Source organism: Phoenix dactylifera, chromosome 6, assembly GCF_051530095.1.
Source record: "Phoenix dactylifera cultivar Ajwa chromosome 6, Ajwa_hap1_PhDact_Kaust_v1.1, whole genome shotgun sequence".
Taxonomy (NCBI): Eukaryota; Viridiplantae; Streptophyta; class Magnoliopsida; order Arecales; family Arecaceae; genus Phoenix; species Phoenix dactylifera.
The window spans coordinates 21,411,966-21,430,749 of NC_143195.1; the positions used below are offsets into that span (position 1 = coordinate 21,411,966).

Below are 18,784 nucleotides of genomic sequence, written 5' to 3' on the forward strand. Positions count from 1 at the left end.
AATTATCTAGTGCGATGGAAATTGAGGAGACTAGGATTGAAGAAGTGAGAAATAGAGAGCAGATCTAGGGAATGTAGATGATCTAAGCAGATATGGCTCATTTTCTATGTAGAAAATTCAGCTTTACTAATCATCTTTTCCTCTTTGAAGAAACAATAAGAAGATGATTCTATCTGACAAAAGGCAACTCTTATGAACAATTCTGTGATCAACGCACACCATCTTCCACTCTTCTGCCTTCTCCAGCCCAGTCGATCAGCTAATATTGGCTTCTAAACATACACAATAAATCAGCTTCCCTCTATTAACCTGTTTAAGCATATGCCTTTAGGATCATTACTAATGGGAATTTAGGCACCATAATTCTTCTCTTGCTAAGAAAGATATAATAAAGCCGAAGTTCCCTTGGTTCCACATATCTTTGGTTTGGATATCGTGAATAGCAAAGCCAGCCCTTCTCGATCATTTGGATATGATAGTGGAGGAGCATATGTACAGTGATTACTTCTAGGCTAGATAATCTGTAAGTATCTTCATATAACTGACTCCTAAATTCCAGTGAGTCAGGATCCACCCTTTTAACTCGTTAATTGCATTCAGAGAATTCATCAACATGAAAGCTGATCTCTTGTTCAGGGAATACCAAGTTTAGATGCTTTCTTGTTTATATGGAAAGATGGATTGGTTTCTCATGAAACTAGAAAAGAGAATTTTCAAAGGAGCAGATTTAGCATAAACATCAGATCACTTGATCCTCCAGCCGGATTGATCACCTTTTCATCTGCCTGTTTGGGGCTCCTCTCTTGTGCCACTATGCCACTGTTTATGGGCTTTCATAACATCTATGCCCTTGATTTAGGTAAAGCCGATGAATCTACCAATGGGTGATAGGAGATCGCGTATTAGTAGTTGAATCACCATCACCATGGAGTAGGAGCACCATGTAAACTTATCGACTAAAAGGATAAAGATCAAAGTAAAACATTACCTTAAAACATTAGGCAATGATGAGAGGAAATTTGTTAAGTAGTCTGCTTTAAAAAGATGACCATACTATAGACACATGAGATTCACAATCCTACCATGTTACTTTTCACAAAAAAAATACTAGTCCACATTCCATTGGAATGACAATTTATTTTATCTAGAATGCAGAAACTACACCTTGATTGAGCAATGAGGTCATATGAGGACAAGCTCCTGATATCACCCTTCTCCCACTATTTTTACCATATGTATCATCCCCCATCGTCCATGGACCACAGACTCACTTTTACCAGCCAACATACCAACATTAGAGAATCTAAGAACCACACAAACAGTTGTCGGCTACCGTCACTGTTGCCTAGGACGGGCACAACAAATAAAACACATATTGCCAAGATGGGAGACTTACCTATCCTTTTTTTATATTTTATTGATCTAAATCAAAAATAGGAAAAATAAAAAGTTTTCTTGCCTTGTACAGATATATCAAAATGCATGAATAAAAAACAGGTGACTATAAGAGCTAAGAGAATCAAACGATTAAAACATATTAGGTTAAACGACACCATCTACTGCTGCCTTCGGTGAAGATAATTTGGTTAGGCTATACAGCTGAGGTGGTGCAATGCTCAGCTCTAAATCATTGTTTTCTAGTGCAGGAACAACAGTAGACTGAGTAGGGTAGCGTGCGTGCAGCTGGATCGACGAACTTAATGGTACTCTGAGGAAATCTGTGGCACATGCAGTCAAGCTGGGTTGGCACAAAGGAAATGTCTGGTTGGGGAGCAAGAAATACAAGCGGGACAACCTGGTCCTTCGAGTTGCCGGAGATTTGAGCCTGTTGAAACCCATTTATCAGCAATGGTTGTATATGAATTCTATGATAGAATAGAAAGCTATTTAATGCCTAAATAAGAAGTCCAAGGATCATTATTTGGTTCCCCTACCATATGGTTGACATTGTGAATGCTTGCTGCTTCTCTTGAGTCCTCTTTGATCAAAGGCAAGGCTAGGGAGGCCTCTGTACCATCAGACACAGCTTGGGTGGTAATAAAAGCTGGGGTTCTTGCCTGTAAATAAAATAACCGATTTTCGGCCAAATTTAAGAAAGGAATCTCAGGAATAGTTCATGCAATTTGTAGGAAAGAGTTCAGGGGATTGGTGAATGTTTACTTTCACAAACATGTAAAATTTGCATGGACATGAGAGGGTACGCAGAATTTACCAAACAACAGTCTTGGAGATGATGATTACTCTCTTCTGTAACTTCACAAGGTCTTTTTGATGATAATGGTGGGGCAGAAGTTTCAGGTGCAGGAGCCTGCAAATAGAGTGATTATCACAATATAAGAAGTGAGGAAAAACACAGTAAATTAATATGAACAATTGATAGAATGATTGAAAATTTGATATTTTTTGGGGAGCCAACACTAATAATCAGAATGAATGAAACTTACTGGATCACTTATCACCACGTCAAAAAGGCTGGACCTGCACTTCTTTTTATTGGGATTACTCTGCCTAAGGAAATATTTCTGAGCATGACTAGCCACCTGAGTTGGAGTTCTAGTGGTCACAAAATTCCTTGATATTCCCCTCCAATGCCCCTTACCAAGCATTTTAAGACCAGCTAGAAATGTCCGATGTTCTTCTTCTGTCCAAGGCATGCCTAAAAAGAAAAAAGAGCAGAGTCAATGAGAGATCAATAAAATTGAAAAAAGAAATATGAAATCTCTTTTCTTGTCAGCCCACTATCCACACAAAGGATGAAAAGAGAATATGAGAATCTTGGCATGAAAACAATGGGAAAAGCAAAATGATCTCGTTGAGCAAAAATAGCTATTAATAGAACTTGACATTATGCCCAAAGAATGATTAAAGGGGTCAAGTTATAAAAACATATTTGGGTAGATTACCAGCAGCATTAATCATACACCCTTAAAACATATGTATATTACATTGCTAAGGCTTCTAGAGTTTGAGATTTTTATTGCTATAGAAACCAAAAAATTTAATTGCAAAATGAAAAGTTTACATAGTCAAAAATGACAAGCAGATAGGAAAAATTTACACTTCCGTTATATTTCTTATATGCCAGCATTCGTCCCCATTCAATATTTTTTTATTTTTTCCAAAATCACTTCAAACTACTAGCAGCAGAAGTTTCGAGTGCATCCCTTCTATTTTCTTCTCTGTGTGAAGCAAGTGAAAAAAACAGAGCTTGTTTGCCCAACGGTGATTGAGGAGTAAAAAATAAAATTAACGAATAATACTAGAAACAAAAACTTTCTGTTAAAAAAAAAGATGAACAATAATCAGAACAAATAGATTAAGATGCACAAACAAAAGTAGCATCTAGTTAAGAAAGCAACAAGGCTTTATGATAAGAAAAGCAATGACAATTACATAAAAATATCAACACACTTGGTGCTGATTAAAATCCAATGGCCGATTTTATAAACAAATTGATACCAACAAACATAATAAATCCACCTTTATTAGCTCCAGTATTCAACTTACAAAACGCTGCAAGAGTTACCCAATTAATATGGAAAATATTGTGATTATAACACAGCAGAGAAATCTTTGAGAATATTGCCAACCTTGTAAAGATAATTCCTCTGATGCATGATTCCAGTGTTAATAATACATTGTTGCAAGAACAAGAAATTCAGAGCTATCCGAAGATATCAAAAGGAAATTTAACAGGTTTGAAAATTAAGCTGAAAATCTAATAAAGAATGTATATACCATTATAGCGTTCTCAGATCCATTACTAGATTTACACAAAAGAGAGATTTTTTTTTTGGAAAGATTATAACCTGTCAACAAAAAAATCCACCTACCCAAATAAAATTTTGGAAATATAATAACATCGACAACAAGAATTTTCTATCTTTGGATTGAACTCCGCCATTAATTGATGTATGATTGAAAAGATCAGATCGTTCACAACAGAACCACCAAATCTCAGCAAGAAAATCATAAAAATCCAATCTTTACTAGAGATTCGTAATAAAAACACTAAACAAACCAAAAACCATGCATCGGCCAACATTGAATCCAAAATAAACAAGAAATAATCGATCAATCCTTCTTCAAAAAGTTATTCATTAACAATATGAAATGAAAAGAGGAAAGAAGGATCAACTAACCTCTCTTCCTCTCCCGCCCGCGCCTTCTCCGGGAGGACAGGAAAAGGCCGCCGTCGGAGACGTACCCATTGTCGCCGGCACCGTTATCGGCGGCCGGATAGGAGCCGCAGGCGACCAGGTTCCCCATGCTCTTGCTCTTCCTAATCACCTCCTCCACGTCCTCCTCCGCCGCCTCCTTCCCCCCACCGCCATCGCACAGAATCCTCACCCCAAAGAGCTTCAGCCCCTTCTCGCTGCGCGACTCTTGATGCATCCTCTCTCCCTCCCCCCTGTCTTCTCCTCCTTTTTTTTTTTTTTTTGCTGAAAAACCTCTCTTCTCCTCGTCGCGATGGGAGAGATGGTGACTCCTAGCCTCATAGGCTTCCTAATCGGTTGATATATATAGCAGAGGGTACGCGGAGACGATTGGCTGTAATTACAGAGTTGCCCATAATCTTTAAAGAAACCTTAGTCAAGCGGGACGTACGGATCGGGCTACGGTGACCGCCACCGAAGAGGAAATTTTACTTTTTCATTGGAAATTATTGATCTAATATTTATAGTATTTCACCAATTAATGGTTGCACTGAGATTTGTGCAGGTAGATGATAAGAAGTTTAGAGTAGTTTAAGATTTGTGTGGGTTGCCAGAGTTACATCCCTCGTTCAATGGCTCGTTGAATTACGAATACCGTGCTAGCATAATACTAGAATTGAACAAATATAGTTCGGATATCATTATATTTGTATTCATATTTATTTAAATTTGATGATACGAAAGTAGATGCGGACATGGATATCAGTCAGAAAATCAAATTCATATCTACTTCTAAATAGATTCGGTATGAAAACAGGTTGAAACGGTTATCATCTGATTGACTTTAATCTTTATGCTTATATGATACCGGTAGAAAACTTACTTTTAAATAGTGCTTTACGTTATATGTCCAACAATTTGGAAGAAAATAATATTTTTATATGATAGGAGCTGCATGGTCAAGCATTACTTAAAGATATTTGGCAGATTAAGAGAGCTCTTCAAGCATTTATAGCACCATCTCTTAATGGAGGGCAATCAATCTATGGATTGATGTGCTAATAGAGGAGTCAAGGAGAATATAAAGTTCATAATGATTCCAGTTAAACTTCAAACTCTGCCTAACTTCTTATTGCGTATTCTTATGATTACTCATTCTTCTAGTCTTATTCTTCTTGTTTTGAAATTTTCCTTCCCCCACATACCAAATAATATTAGAAATAAAAAAATTTATTATAAAAATGCTGTTGAATTCGAATTTTGAAGTTAATTAATTTACTCGTCAAAACAGGTTTAGCAAAAAGAGAAATCTTCAAATTCATCCAAAAAAAAGTGTTTGGCAAAAATATTTGATATAATTCATAAATCACTATGGCACCATGTATCGTAAGACAATTGCATCCTGGATAGTTTGTCATTTGTTCATATTGATGCAGTCCAATTATCCACTCTCCAGTGTTATATGAATTGGTCCTTAAGCAAAATCAATGCTTCTTATATTATAAAACATTGGAATCTTTGAATAATAAAAAATATAAGGGTTTTGCTTTGGTGCTACGGCAGAAGAAGATGGTTGGGCAGGTGCTTCTTTACTCTCTTGCTGAGCTACTACTTTTTTCATGCTGAATACTTGGTCATCTACAACACTTTTGGATCTTGAGGACATCTTAAGTCAGATGTTGAAATACACTCTATCGCACACCTATACATACATATATGTATGTACATGTGTATATAAAATGTAGTACATATGTGAAAGTTATCATAAACATTCTGCATATGGTCAGCTTGATGGATCAAAATATGATCCAAGAAAGTTTGAGAGCATTGTATGACTGTATATTTGCCTAGTGTCATCCTTTCATGAATTGGTTTTCGATCCCCAAGCAAGGCAACGTGGTGGTTGATAGGAATTCCATGAAATGCAGCTGAAGGCTTATTTGCAGTTTTGCAGCAAAGAAGTAATTCCAATTTTATCTAAACATTGAGAGTCTAGTCCAAGAAGGAACTTGTTGATGCTTCTGCACTTTAACATAAACAATTTGCAATCAATCTCTTAACTTATTGGCAATAAATGGATTTTAGAGTACAGGAAATAATTTCTGTAGCATGAGCAGCACCAGCACTAGCAACAATAATATTATTAGTGGTAACAGCATTACATGGCCAGATATTTATATTGCCATACAAACACATGCACACGAGAGGTTTTAACAAGTAGCATTTTGTTAGTCTCTAGAACATGCTTGTTATTGGATCAGAATATAACAAGAACACGAGCGGTTTTAATGCAAAAATTTGGTATTCAGTTGCTTGATGACTACTTCATATCACTTTTCTTTTTTTTTTTTTTTTTTGGAATGAGACATAATTGTCTGACAGTGGGTCAAATCAATTTGTATGTTAATACTTCTCTTTTTTATTTCTTTACTGAAGGAATTTAAAAATAATTCATATTTCTCTGAAATGGATGTACTTAATTAACATTTCTGTTATATTATAGATTACAGGTCATAATCTCAAACTCACCGATAGCGAGTACACACATGCTGATGAGAGCACAAAAGTGCAATCTACATACCACTTAAATTAGTCTTATTGTTAACAGATGATGATAATTTCGTCGAGTTAATATTATACTTTTGTTTCGTATAGGTTATAATAAATCAGAGATAAAATGCATATTTGATACAGATTTGGTTCAGGAAGATGCATAGCCCAAGCTGTGCGCACTCGATCTCGCCATGGCCTAGTCGAACCCATCATTTATCAAGCTCCAATATGGGCAGCAGCCAAGCTTGACCATATTAGAGCGACACTTGGCGACCATCCACATGGAATGCACAACGGATCCGTGATCTGCATTATCCCATGAACAGAGCTCCCCAGCCGTCCGTGTGCAGCCCATCATCTCGCAAGCATCTCCACGTGCGAGCTAGCGTCCGCGCACGATTCTCCCGCACCCAAAGTACTGTGTTCTTTCCCCCGAATCAGCCTCCGTGATCCATTCTCGCAATTGCTCATTTCATGCGCCTCCCAGCTTCCTCCATCTTCGTTCTTCAGCGTGCAACCCCATATCCTAGCGTCCGCCCGAGCCTGTGAAGCCGCCCAGCATCCCGCATCATTTCCTTTCCCCATTTCAAAGCTTCCACAGTCAACGTCTGCCATGATCCCAGCCTTCGCGATTCATCCGGCATCCATCTCGTCCGCGTTCTCCTCTTCCACAGCGTTGCACCCGATCAACGCTCCCATGCCCGTGAATCCTCCCAGCGGCCGTCCGGAAGAGATCGCGCTCCTCCACAGCTTCCGCCCGAGCCCGAGCGTCCGTGAGCCAGCATCTGTGGCGAGTCACTCGAATCCCAAGCGCCAGCAGTCCAAGCTTCATCTTCAGCTCTCACGCGCTTCCGAATCTTCCTCCCCACCAGCGCATCATCCGGTCGCGATCTTCCAGCAAAATTCCAGCCATCCACGATGCATCCGAATTCATTTCCTTTCGGATTAGCATGTTAGGGATCAACCCTACGATTGCGGAATATAAGAAATAGTAGGAGAAAGAAGAACACGGCAAAAACAATAGCAAAACGCACAAGACACCCAAGTTTATGTGGTTCGGAGTCCCTTACTCCTACGTCCACAGCCGCACAGATCAATACTTCACTATATAATCAAAGAAAGTTACAGAGATTCAAGAGAAGAGAACAAACTCTCTTTCTTACAGCAAAACAATCTCTCTCAAGACGAGCAACGCGTCGTCTTCCTGATGCACACAAAGGATCTCCTTTTGGAAACTTCTCGTTGATGAGTTCTAGGGTTTCTCAAGGTTGCCACACACCTCTCGTGTCCCACAAGAAGTCTATATATACCTCCCAATCTCTTACTTTGATTAGGGCTCAAAAAATCTTGGCTTGGACCCGGTTCATAACTCAGCCTCGCGTGAAAATCGTGCTCGAGTCGACTCCCGCAAGTCTGCGAGTCGACTCGAAAACAGTCCACAGAAAATGCCTCTCTGTCTGCCTGTGGGAGTCGACTCCTGGAGTTCTCGAGTCGACTCCAACACTGGGGAGTCGACTCCTATGGATCTGGAGTCGACTCCAAGACTGTGCCAAGTCTGCCTGCGTGCCAGAGTCGACTCCAAGTCTGCTGGAGCCGACTCCGGACCTTGCTGAGGGTTTCTTTCTTTGCTGATTCAACTCTGAATCTTCTTGAACTCTTTCTGGCTTGTCTTCCCTTGATCCTCCACCACCATAGTGCACATAGGGGTCTTGGAAAAGGGAATGGATCAGGCTCCACAACCCAACAACTCTCCCACTTGGAGACTGATACATCCAATCGTGCATCTATCTGAAAAATAAACAAACTTCCATATCTTGATCTGTATTCTCTGTGCGGCACCTCCATTCAACTAGCTTTGGAGGCCAATTGAGGCCATGCATAGCCTCAATTTCTCTGTAGTGACTGTCTTAGTCAATATATCAGCTGAATTCTTTGCTCCTTGAATCTTCTCAAGTAACAAACTGCCATCTTCTAGCAACTTCCTGATGAAGTGATACCTCAGTTGTATGTACTTCGTTCTCGTATGAAACATTGGGTTCTTGGCTAAGTGAATAGCACTCTGACTGTCGCAGAATAGTACACTACAGTTCTGTTCTCTGCCCAGCTCTTTCAGAAGGTTCTGCAGCCAAATCATCTCCTTGCTGGCTTCTGTAATGGCAACATATTCTGCCTCTGTTGTCGAAAGAGCAACGATCTTTTGCAGCTGTGAGAACCAGCTCACTGCTGTTCCGCCTATGGTATAAACATACACTGTGGTGCTTCTTCTAGTGTCAGTATCACCTCCCAGGTCTGCATCCACAAAACCTTGTAGTATTTGACTGCCTTTTCTATAACACAAACCTACATTTCTGGTGCCTTTCAAATATCTTAGGATCCACTTGACAGCCTCCCAATGTTGTCTACCCGGATTGGCCATGTATCTGCTCACAGCTCCCACTGCATGTGCAATGTCGGGTCTCGTGCATATCATAGCATACATCAAGCTGCCTACAGCTGAAGCATATGGTACTCTTGACATCTTCTTCAGCTCCTCATCATCCTTGGGTGATTGCTCTTTTGAAAGTTTGAAGTGGCTTGCCAAAGGTGTCTTCACAGGATCTGCATCTGTCATATTGAATCTATTCAGCACTTTATCAATGTAGTTAGCTTGAGAAAGCTTCAGTGTTCCAGCCACCTTATCCCTTTCAATCCTCAGCCCAAGCATCTGTTTTGCTGCACCCATGTCTTTCATTGCAAACTTCCTTGATAGCTCTTTCTTCCATCTTTCAATCTCTTGTAGGTTAGGTCCGGCTATCAACATGTCGTCAACATACAAAAGTAAGATGATAAAACTGCCATCAAGTACCTTAAGATAACAGCAATGATCTTCTTGACATCTTACAAAACCATTGTTGATCATGAATCCATCGAACTTTTTGTACCACAACCTCGGGGCCTGTTTCAAACCATACAAACTTCTCTTCAGTTTGCATACAAGGTTCTCCTTGCTAGGGACTGCAAAGCCGATAGGTTGCTGCATGTAGATGTCTTCATCAATCTCTCCATGGAGAAATGCAGTTGTAACATCCAATTGCTCCAAATACAGATTTTCTGCTGCCACAATACTCAGAATCACTCTGATTGTTGAATATTTGACTACCGGAGAGAAAATCTCAGTGTAGTCGATACCTTCCTTCTGTTGGAAGCCTTTCACAACCAACCTTGCTTTGTACCTCTTGCTGCTATCATGTTCCTCTTTAACTTTGTAGACCCACTTGTTCTGTAAAGCCTTCTTGCCTTCTGGTAGTGAACTGAGCTCCCAAGTTTGATTTCTATCCATGGACTTCATCTCGTCCTTCATGGCTAACTCCCACTTCACCGAATCTTTGCTTTCCATGGCTTCTTCATAACACTCGGGTTCACCTTCATCTGTCAATAGCAGATAATGTAAAGAGGATGAATATCTATCCGGTTGTCTGGAGATTCTTGTAGATCTTCTCAGCTGCGGTATACTTGGTTGAGGTTGTGCCGCAACAGTTTCTGAATTTTTATGATTTCTCTGAACTCTTTTGGCAACGTCTTCTTCTGTAATCTCTTGCAACTCAACTTGCTGTTTTTCCTTGCTTTGCTCCCCTACATTCTCAAGATCTGAAGTATTCTTGTCCTTATAGAGAACTCGCTCATTGAATATCACATCCTTGCTTCTGATGACCTTCTGGTTCTGCGCATCCCAGAACTTGTAACCAAAATCATCTGTACCGTATCCAATGAAGAAACATTTTCTGGACTTTGCATCTAGCTTGTCCCTTTTCTCTGCATTGATGTGCACAAAGGAGACACACCCAAAGACCCTCAAGTGTGACAAATTTACTATTTTTTCTGTCCACTCTTCTTCAAGCAATTTGCAATCTAGGGAAACCGACGGGCCTCTGTTTATTAGATACGCTGCGGTGTTGACTGCCTCAGCCCAAAACATCTTGGGCAAACCAGCATGGATCCTCATACTATTGGCTCTTTCGTTCAGGGTTCTGTTCATTCGCTCAGCCACCCCATTTTGCTGCGGTGTGCTCGGTATTGTCTTCTCCATTCGGATTCCATTCACTGCGCAGAATTCCTTGAACTCACTGCTGTCATACTCACCGCCATTATCAGACCTTAGTCGTTTTATCTTTGCACCAGATTCATTCTCCACCAGACTTTTTCACTTCTTAAAGGTGATAAATACCTCTGATTTGTGCTTCATGAAATAAATCCAAACCTTTCTGGTAGAGTCGTCAATGAACGTGACATAATAGTGTGAGCCTCCAAGAGATGCAACCGGTGAAGGCCCCCACACATCTGTGTGTACAAGCTCTAGCTTTTCTGTCTTCGGTGTTCTTCCACCCTTTGAGAAACTAACCTTTTTCTGCTTCCCAAATATGCAGTCTTCACAGAGACCTACATCAACAGTTTTCAGATCTGCTAGCTTGTTCTTCTTCACCATCATCTTCATACCTTTCTCACTCATATGTCCGAGTCTGCGATGCCAAAGACAACTATCTGCACCTGTTTCTGTTAATGCCACCGTATCCTTGGTGTCATTGGTCATGTAGAGAGTCCCCAACTTGTTCCCACGTGCTATCACCATAGCACCTTTGGTAATTTTCCATGAACCACCTACGAAGGTAGTAACATACCCTTCGCTGTCAAGCTGCCCAACAGAAATCAAGTTTCTCTTCAAGCCTGGGATATGCCTCACATTCTTCAGTTTCCATACTAACTGATTCGGCATCCTGATATGAACTTCACCTTTCCCCACAATATCTAAAGGCTCATCATCAACGAGATAAACCTTTTCGAAGTCTCCTGCAGTGTAATTTAGCATACACTCCTTCCGTGAGGTAGAATGAAACGAAGCTCCAGAGTCTAGTATCCACAATTCCATAGGACTGTCCACGCTAAGAATCAAAGCATCATTGGCTTCATCTGTGGTTGCATTCACGGACACCTCGTTCTGCCCCTTGCTTGGATTCTTCTTTCTGAGCCAACAATTCTTCCTCGTGTGGCCTATCTTGCCACAATGCCAGCAGCCATCACCTTTCGATCTAGACTTGCTCCTCCTCTTAGACTTTGATCTGCCACGGTTTTCACTGCGTTGCACAGTTCTTCCTCTGCCTTCAGATGTGTTCAGAATCGAACCAGATTTCACACCAGACTCCCTCCTTCTGATATCTTCACTGAGTATCAGATTTCGGACCTCCTCAAACTTCAGTTTGTTTGAGCCGCAGGAGCTGCTTACAGCTGTCACCGTTGCACCCCAACTTTCTGGCAAGGAGGATAGAAGAATTAGGGCACGAACTTCATCCTCAAAACTGATTTCCACCGAACTCAACTGGCTCGTAATCAGATTGAACTCATTGATGTGATCAGTAACAGAGGAACCTTCACTCATCTTCAGATTGAATAAACGGCGCATCAGGTACACCTTGTTGGAGGCCGAGGGTTTTTCATACATATTCGACAGTGCTTTCAGCAAACCTGCTGTTGTCTTCTCTTCCAAAACGTTGAACGCAACGTTTCGAGCCAATGTCAAGCGAACAACTCCCAAAGCCTGACGATCCATTAAATCCCAGTCGGCCTGTGACATATCTATCGGTTTCATACCTTCAAGAGGTAGATGAAGTTTCTTCTGATATAAATAATCTTCGATCTGCATCTTCTAGAAACCAAAGTCTTTGCCGTCAAATCTGTCAATCTTGACCTTGCCTTCTTCAGCCGCCATTGCTCCCACTTTTTCCTTTGAACCAGATGGCTCTGATACCAGTTGTTAGGGATTAACCCTACGATTGCGGAATATAAGAAATAGTAGGAGAAAGAAGAACACGACAAAAACAATAGCAAAACGCACAAGACACCCAAGTTTATGTGGTTCGGAGTCCCTTGCTCCTACGTCCACAGCCGCACAGATCAATACTTCACTATATAATCAAAGAAAGTTACAGAGATTCAAGAGAAGAGAACAAACTCTCTTTCTTACAGCAAAACAATCTCTCTCAAGACGAGCAACGCGTCGTCTTCCTGATGCACACAAAGGATCTCCTTTTGGAAACTTCTCGTTGATGAGTTCTAGGATTTCTCAAGGTTGCCACACAGCTCTCGTGTCCCACAAGAAGTCTATATATACCTCCCAATCTCTTACTTTGATTAGGGCTCAAAAAATCTTGGCTTGGACCCGGTTCATAACTCAGCCTCGCGTGAAAATCGTGCTCGAGTCGACTCCCGCAAGTCTGCGAGTCGACTCGAAAACAGTCCACAAAAAATGCCTCTCTGTCTGCCTGTGGGAGTCGACTCCTGGAGTTCTCGAGTCGACTCCAACACTGGGGAGTCGACTCCTATGGATCTGGAGTCGACTCCAAGACTGTGCCAAGTCTGCCTGCGTGCCAGAGTCGACTCCAAGTCTGCTGGAGCCGACTCCGGACCTTGCTGAGGGTTTCTTTCTTTGCTGATTCAACTCTGAATCTTCTTGAACTCTTTCTGGCTTGTCTTCCCTTGATCCTCCACCACCATAGTGCACATAGGGGTCTTGGAAAAGGGAATGGATCAGGCTCCACAACCCAACATAGCATCCATCCGTTGATCTCCACCGCAAGAAATCAGGGAACATTGCTGGCCCTAGAGCTCGATTATAAGAAGCTCCTCTCTCGGCTGAAAAGTGGATTCACACACAAACAGGGGAGGAAGAAGAGAGGAGTCGGGAGGAAGAATAGTGGAGGCCTCTGCGATTGAAATAAAAAAAAGGAAGAAGAGAGAAACAGGGCCCTGTTTCTGTTATTAAAAAAAAAGAGTGAGAAAGAGAGAGGAAGATGATGAGCTAAAGTCATAGGTGATGGGTGAAAGAAGATCCTTTGGTGTACCGAGTTCATGATGTAAATTCTAATCCTTTGCTTTATACGATCTATCTTTTGATTATGTTATGATTCTTATATGTTGAAAATTCTTTTATGATTTATGCTTATTGATACATGTCTTTCTCAATTATTTGATTCATCATTGACGTTCTAAGGCACGTTGAATGCTGAAAAAGAGAATTCATGTAATCAAGAACATACTTCATAATTAAATTTTATCTGCTTATAATTTTTAAAAGAAAACAAAAGAATCATAGAATTTATCGCATGAACTTGATATTATTAAAGGAGATTCTGGATCCCTACACCATCTTAATCTATCCAAACTTCGATTCTCTATTTACTGGTTTATTTTCTATTTGCAAACCATCATCTTAATCCACAAGTTTATTGAATCAATTAATCTGAAATTAAGCTAATAACCCATAGATCGTTCCCTGAGGAATCGACCTCGGACTTCCGAGTTATACTACTTGTGCGATTCTCCTGCACTTGGGAGAACAGCTTTGCGAGTGCACCAAGTTTTTGGCGCCGTTGCCGGGGAACGGCGTAGGTATTAGTATAATTTTAGATTTAATTAGTACCTTAGTAGTTAGTCTTTTTCTTTCAAAAAAAAATTTATTAAATCTTTACTACTGTTTTTTATTCCCTGCACAGTCTGCATCAAACTCTGATATCAGAGAAATTCACCGTCGGATTGGACTCAAATTTGGTCTTCTGGTGCAAGACACATTTATCAATAATCTGAACGGTCTGATTGCTATTCTGAGACTTTTAAGACCATTAGATTAATATGAAATCTTGCTGCTTTCTGTTTTGAATTTTCTGTGTTTAAATTTTTTTAGATTCAGAATTTTATTGTTATCATATCTCATTAACCCTTGTTGCTAATTGAAAATTGATAAAAAAAAAACTTTAAGAAAAGATCAAAGGGTGATCATTCAAAATAAAAAAAAAAGAGGGAAGAACTCAAAATTTCAAATTTTAAATTTCAAATTTCAGAATTCAAATTTCAAATTTAAACTAATAAAAAAAAGGGAAATAAATAATTTGCTTGATCAACTATTCAATGAAATTTAATGTCATGTCATAAAACATTAAAAAAAAACTCTTGATTGTTGCATATAGTATAAGGCATCATCATAAAATATTCTAAGGGCTGAACCCATTAAAAAAGATAAGGTCGGGATTTCATCACTCGTCCTTAGCCCAAAAATCACCCCAGTGCATAAATATCCTAAGCTTAACTAAAATCAACTAGACGTGGGCCCATAAGGACATTCGAGCTCAATAGGACGAAGACCACCGAAAGCTGCACCAATTTTGCTCTATGGCCCAGTCGATGTCTAGGCAAGCTTTGTCCCTTTAAGGGAGACAGTCTCTATTCGAGAAAAGTGGGTTTTAAGTGGGACCCTTGCTAAACGCATCGTGACCCCTCCACTTACCTGGGAGCTTACCTGGTCGACTAGGTTACTAGACCGGATTGGAGGCTTAGGTGTCCTCTTCAAACCAGTTAGGAGCTGTCTAGAAATTTAAGAAAAACATTAGAAATTAAGGTGTCATGTTTTGATGCATGCTTGATTGTGAATAGATTTTTGTTTTTCTGTATTAGGTTGTCCTTTTAGATATCTTTAGGTAGCACTTATATTAAAAAAATAAAAAAAAAGAGAGGAAAATATTTTGCATGCTAAAGTGAAATAGGGACGACACCGGTCAATTAAGTCGTACAACTTTAGATCGTCCCTAGGACACATCCCTGAAATTCCTTCGCAGTATCTCACACCTTGTGAGATGGCTGATTTAAATGAAGATGCGGGGAGTCACCACAATCAAGAACGAGAACCCCATGTTATGACTCTAAGACAATACCTACAACCGGCTAGGACTAGTCAGCCTTCATGCATAATTCTTTCTGATAATGTAGGACATTTTGACATCAAACCAGGGGTAATCCAATTGCTGCCCAAGTTTCATAGGTTAGAGTCTGAAAGTCCGTATCTTCATTTAAAGGATTTTGAAGAATTGAGCATTACATTTAGAGTGCCAAACGTCACCGAGGATGTCCTCAAGTTGACATTGTTCCCTTTCTCTCTAAAGGATAAGGCCAAAACATGGCTAAACTCCTTGCGACCTAGATCAATAAGAACTTGGCAAGATATGCAGAGAGAATTTTTAAAGAAGTTCTTTCCCACACAAAGGACCAACTTTTTGAAAAGACATATCAGCAATTTCCAACAAAAAGATAATGAAACATTTTATGAATGTTGGGAAAGATTTAAAGACCTTCTTCTCTCATGCCCTCATCACGGGTTCGAAACCTGGAGAACTATTAGCTTCTTTTATGAAGGTTTATCTCCACAGTTGAAACAGTTTGTAGAGACCATGTGCAATGGTAGATTTTTAGAAAAACAACCTGATGAGGCATGGGAATATTTGGATTCCCTTGCTGAGACTGCCTAACTTTGGGATAACGGGGATAGAAACACCAAGTCTTTACCTAAGCCTACTAGCTCTGTACAGGGAGGCCTTTACAACCTCAGAACTGAGGATGATCTTCATGCTAAAATGGCAGCCCTCACTAGGAAGATAGAAGAAATTGAGCTTAAGAAGGTTGAGCCTGTCAAGACTATAGAGCTTAGAAACGAGTGTTGTGGTATCTGCGATATGTCGGGTCATACCACTACAGATTGCCCCACCATACCGGCATTCAAAGAAGTCTTGCACGATCAAGCAAATGCTATGAACTCCTACCAAAAGTCTTATAACGATCCATACTCGAATACCTATAACCCTAGTTGGAAGAATCATCCAAATTTTAGGTGGAGAAATGATCATCCTCAATAGTCACACCATCCAGCTCCTCCACCTACACATCCTACTTTTGCATCACCACCCTCTCAGAAGCCGAATATTGAGGATACCTTGCAATCTATACAAACTTTTCTACAAGGTCAAGCTAATATCAATGCTCAAAATACTCGAAATTTTGAAGATATAAGGAACCAATTGTCAATGTTGACTACCGTTCTAAGTATCCAAGAGAAGGGTAAGCTTCCAGCTCAACCCCAACCTAACCCACAAATGCACGGTAGTAATAATATAGCTCCTTCTAGTTTGCATACAGAACATGCAAAGAGCATCATGACTTTGCGTAATGGGAAAGTCATTGATCAGACCGCCCCATTGAGACCACAAGTCACTTCTAATTCTGATGCTCCCAAAGTCGATGAAAGGGACAAAGAAGAAGTTGAGGTCCCAACTTCTACCAAGAAAGTTGAATGTCCTTTTTCTCCACCTTTTTCACAACGGTTAAAGCCGTTGCAAAAGTTCGAACCTAATTATGAAATTCTTGAGATTTTCAAATAAGTAAAGATCAATATACCTCTTCTTGATGCAATCAAACAAGTACCCTCATTCGCCAAATTTTTGAAGGACTTGTGTACTGTCAAGCGCCGATTAAATGTTAAGAAGAAGGCATTTTTAACAGAAAACGTAAGTGCTATTTTGCAGCACAACATTCTCCCTAAATATAAAGATCCAGGTTGCCCAACCATCTCATGCATCATAGGCGACTTTAGGATAGAACGAGCATTGTTAGATTTAGGAGCGAGTGTAAATTTGTTGCCATATTCTGTATATGAGCAACTTGGTTTAGGTGAGTTGAAGCCAACTCCGTCACTTTGCAATTAGCTGACAGGTCAGTTAAAATTTCAAGGGGGATTATCGAGGATGTATTAGTCCAAGTAGACAAGTTCTACTTTCCTGTCGATTTTATCGTATTGGACACACATCCGGCTTCGAACTCACAGTCTCAGATTCCGGTCATTTTAGGACGTCCATTCCTTGCAACTTCTAATGCATTGATTAATTGTAGGAATGGCGTCATGAAGCTTTCTTTTGGTAACATGGCCTTAGAACTAAATATTTTTAATGTATGCAAACAACCCAAGGATTCCGAAGAGAGTAAGGAGGTTGATTGGGTTGAAACCATTGCAGAAGAATATTTGTTAGCTAAAGCAATTAACAACCCATCTGATGATAGCTTAATTGATTGGTGTCCTAATGGAACCAATGATGGTGATTTGTCAGTCACACCTATTGTGGATAATCTGGATATTAAGATGGTCACTGGGTGGAGACCAAAAGTAAGGAAATTTGAGAAGTTGCCACCTCGAGAAGCAAAGATAGTACCATCCCATGAGCAAGTGCCTAAGCTTGAGTTAAAACCTTTACCGAAGGAACTCAAGTATGCCTTTCTTGGACCCGAGGACACTTACCCTATAATCATCTCGTCTGATCTTAATCATGACCAAGAAAGAAAATTACTTGATGTTCTAAAAAATCATAAAGGAGCCTTAGGGTGGTCTATTGCCGACTTGAAGGGAATTAGCCCCTTAATTTGCACGCACCGGATATATTTGGAGGACAATACCAAAACCACAAGGCAAATGCAACGAAGGTTAAAAAATACGATGAGAGATGTGGTTAAGGCAGAAGTCCTCAAGTTGCTTGACGTGGGTACTATTTACCCAATTTCCGATAGCAAGTGGGTAAGCCCTACTCAAGTCGTTCCTAAGAAATTGGGTTTGACGGTAGTAGAAAATGAACAAGGTGAACTAGTTCCAACTCGTGTCCCGACGAGTTGGCGCATGTGCGTTGACTACCGAAAGCTGAATTTGGTCACACGAAAGGATCACTTTCCTCTACCCTTCCTAGACCAAGTATTGGAGAGGGTTGCAGGGCATGATTTCTATTATTTTCTCGATGGCTATTCGAAATATTATCAAATTAAAATTTCACCAGAAGATCAAGAGAAGACTACCTTCACTTGTCCTTTTGGCATAATTGCTTTCCGACGAATGCCATTTGGGTTGTGTAATGCACCTGCAACATTCCCAAGATGCATGCTCAGCATCTTTGAAGACATGAACGAGAAATTTTTGGAAGTGTTCATGGACGACTTCTCCGTTTTTGGCGACACATTTGATGATTGCCTGTCACATTTATAAGCCGTCTTAGCTCGATATATAAAAAAGAATTTGATACTGAATTGGGAGAAATGTCACTTCATGGTGCCAAAGGGAATTGTCCTAGGACATACTATTTCATCGAAAGGCATGGAAGTAGATAGAGCTAAGATTGATTTAATTGCTAAGCTACCTGCACCCAAGATGGTTAGAGATGTTAGATCATTTTTGGGTCACGCCG

General features: G+C 40.2%; 1 protein-coding gene and 1 non-coding gene across 3 annotated transcripts; both read right to left on the reverse strand.

Annotated features, from left to right (window-relative positions):
- Window positions 1-1,389: 1,389 nt before the first annotated feature.
- LOC103720263 (transcription factor MYBS3-like) lies at window positions 1,390-4,500 on the reverse strand. 2 transcript variants are annotated; one of them, XM_088723354.2, is made up of 5 exons: window positions 4,143-4,500; window positions 2,460-2,656; window positions 2,213-2,308; window positions 1,935-2,057; window positions 1,390-1,825 (listed from the first exon to the last, which is right to left on the reverse strand). In XM_088723354.2, the coding sequence occupies exons 1-5, from the start codon at window positions 4,393-4,395 to the stop codon at window positions 1,628-1,630; spliced, it is 867 nt and encodes a 288-aa protein (XP_088579480.2). In that variant the 5' UTR covers window positions 4,396-4,500; the 3' UTR covers window positions 1,390-1,627. The 2 variants fall into 2 exon arrangements, with proteins under 2 accessions (XP_088579480.2, XP_008808102.4); XM_008809880.6 differs by having other exon boundaries at window positions 2,445-2,656; window positions 4,143-4,497.
- An 11,279-nt stretch (window positions 4,501-15,779) lies between these two features.
- LOC120106676 (small nucleolar RNA R71) lies at window positions 15,780-15,888 on the reverse strand. Its single transcript, XR_005508759.1, has one exon. It is a non-coding gene; the product is annotated as a small nucleolar RNA R71 (small nucleolar RNA).
- Between the last annotated feature and the right edge of the window lie 2,896 nt (window positions 15,889-18,784).

Bases quoted from the DNA above. Each gene is read 5' to 3' on its own strand.
- LOC103720263 (XM_008809880.6), bottom strand. From the start codon at position 4,395: ATGCATCAAGAGTCGCGCAGCGAGAAGGGGCTGAAGCTCTTTGGGGTG. The intron at 2,657-4,142 runs GTTAGTTGATCC...TTTTCTTTTTAG, and splicing joins CGGGCGGGAGAGGAAGAGAG to GCATGCCTTGGACAGAAGAA. The intron at 2,309-2,444 runs GTAAGTTTCATT...CTCTATTTGCAG, and splicing joins ACGTGGTGATAAGTGATCCA to GCTCCTGCACCTGAAACTTC.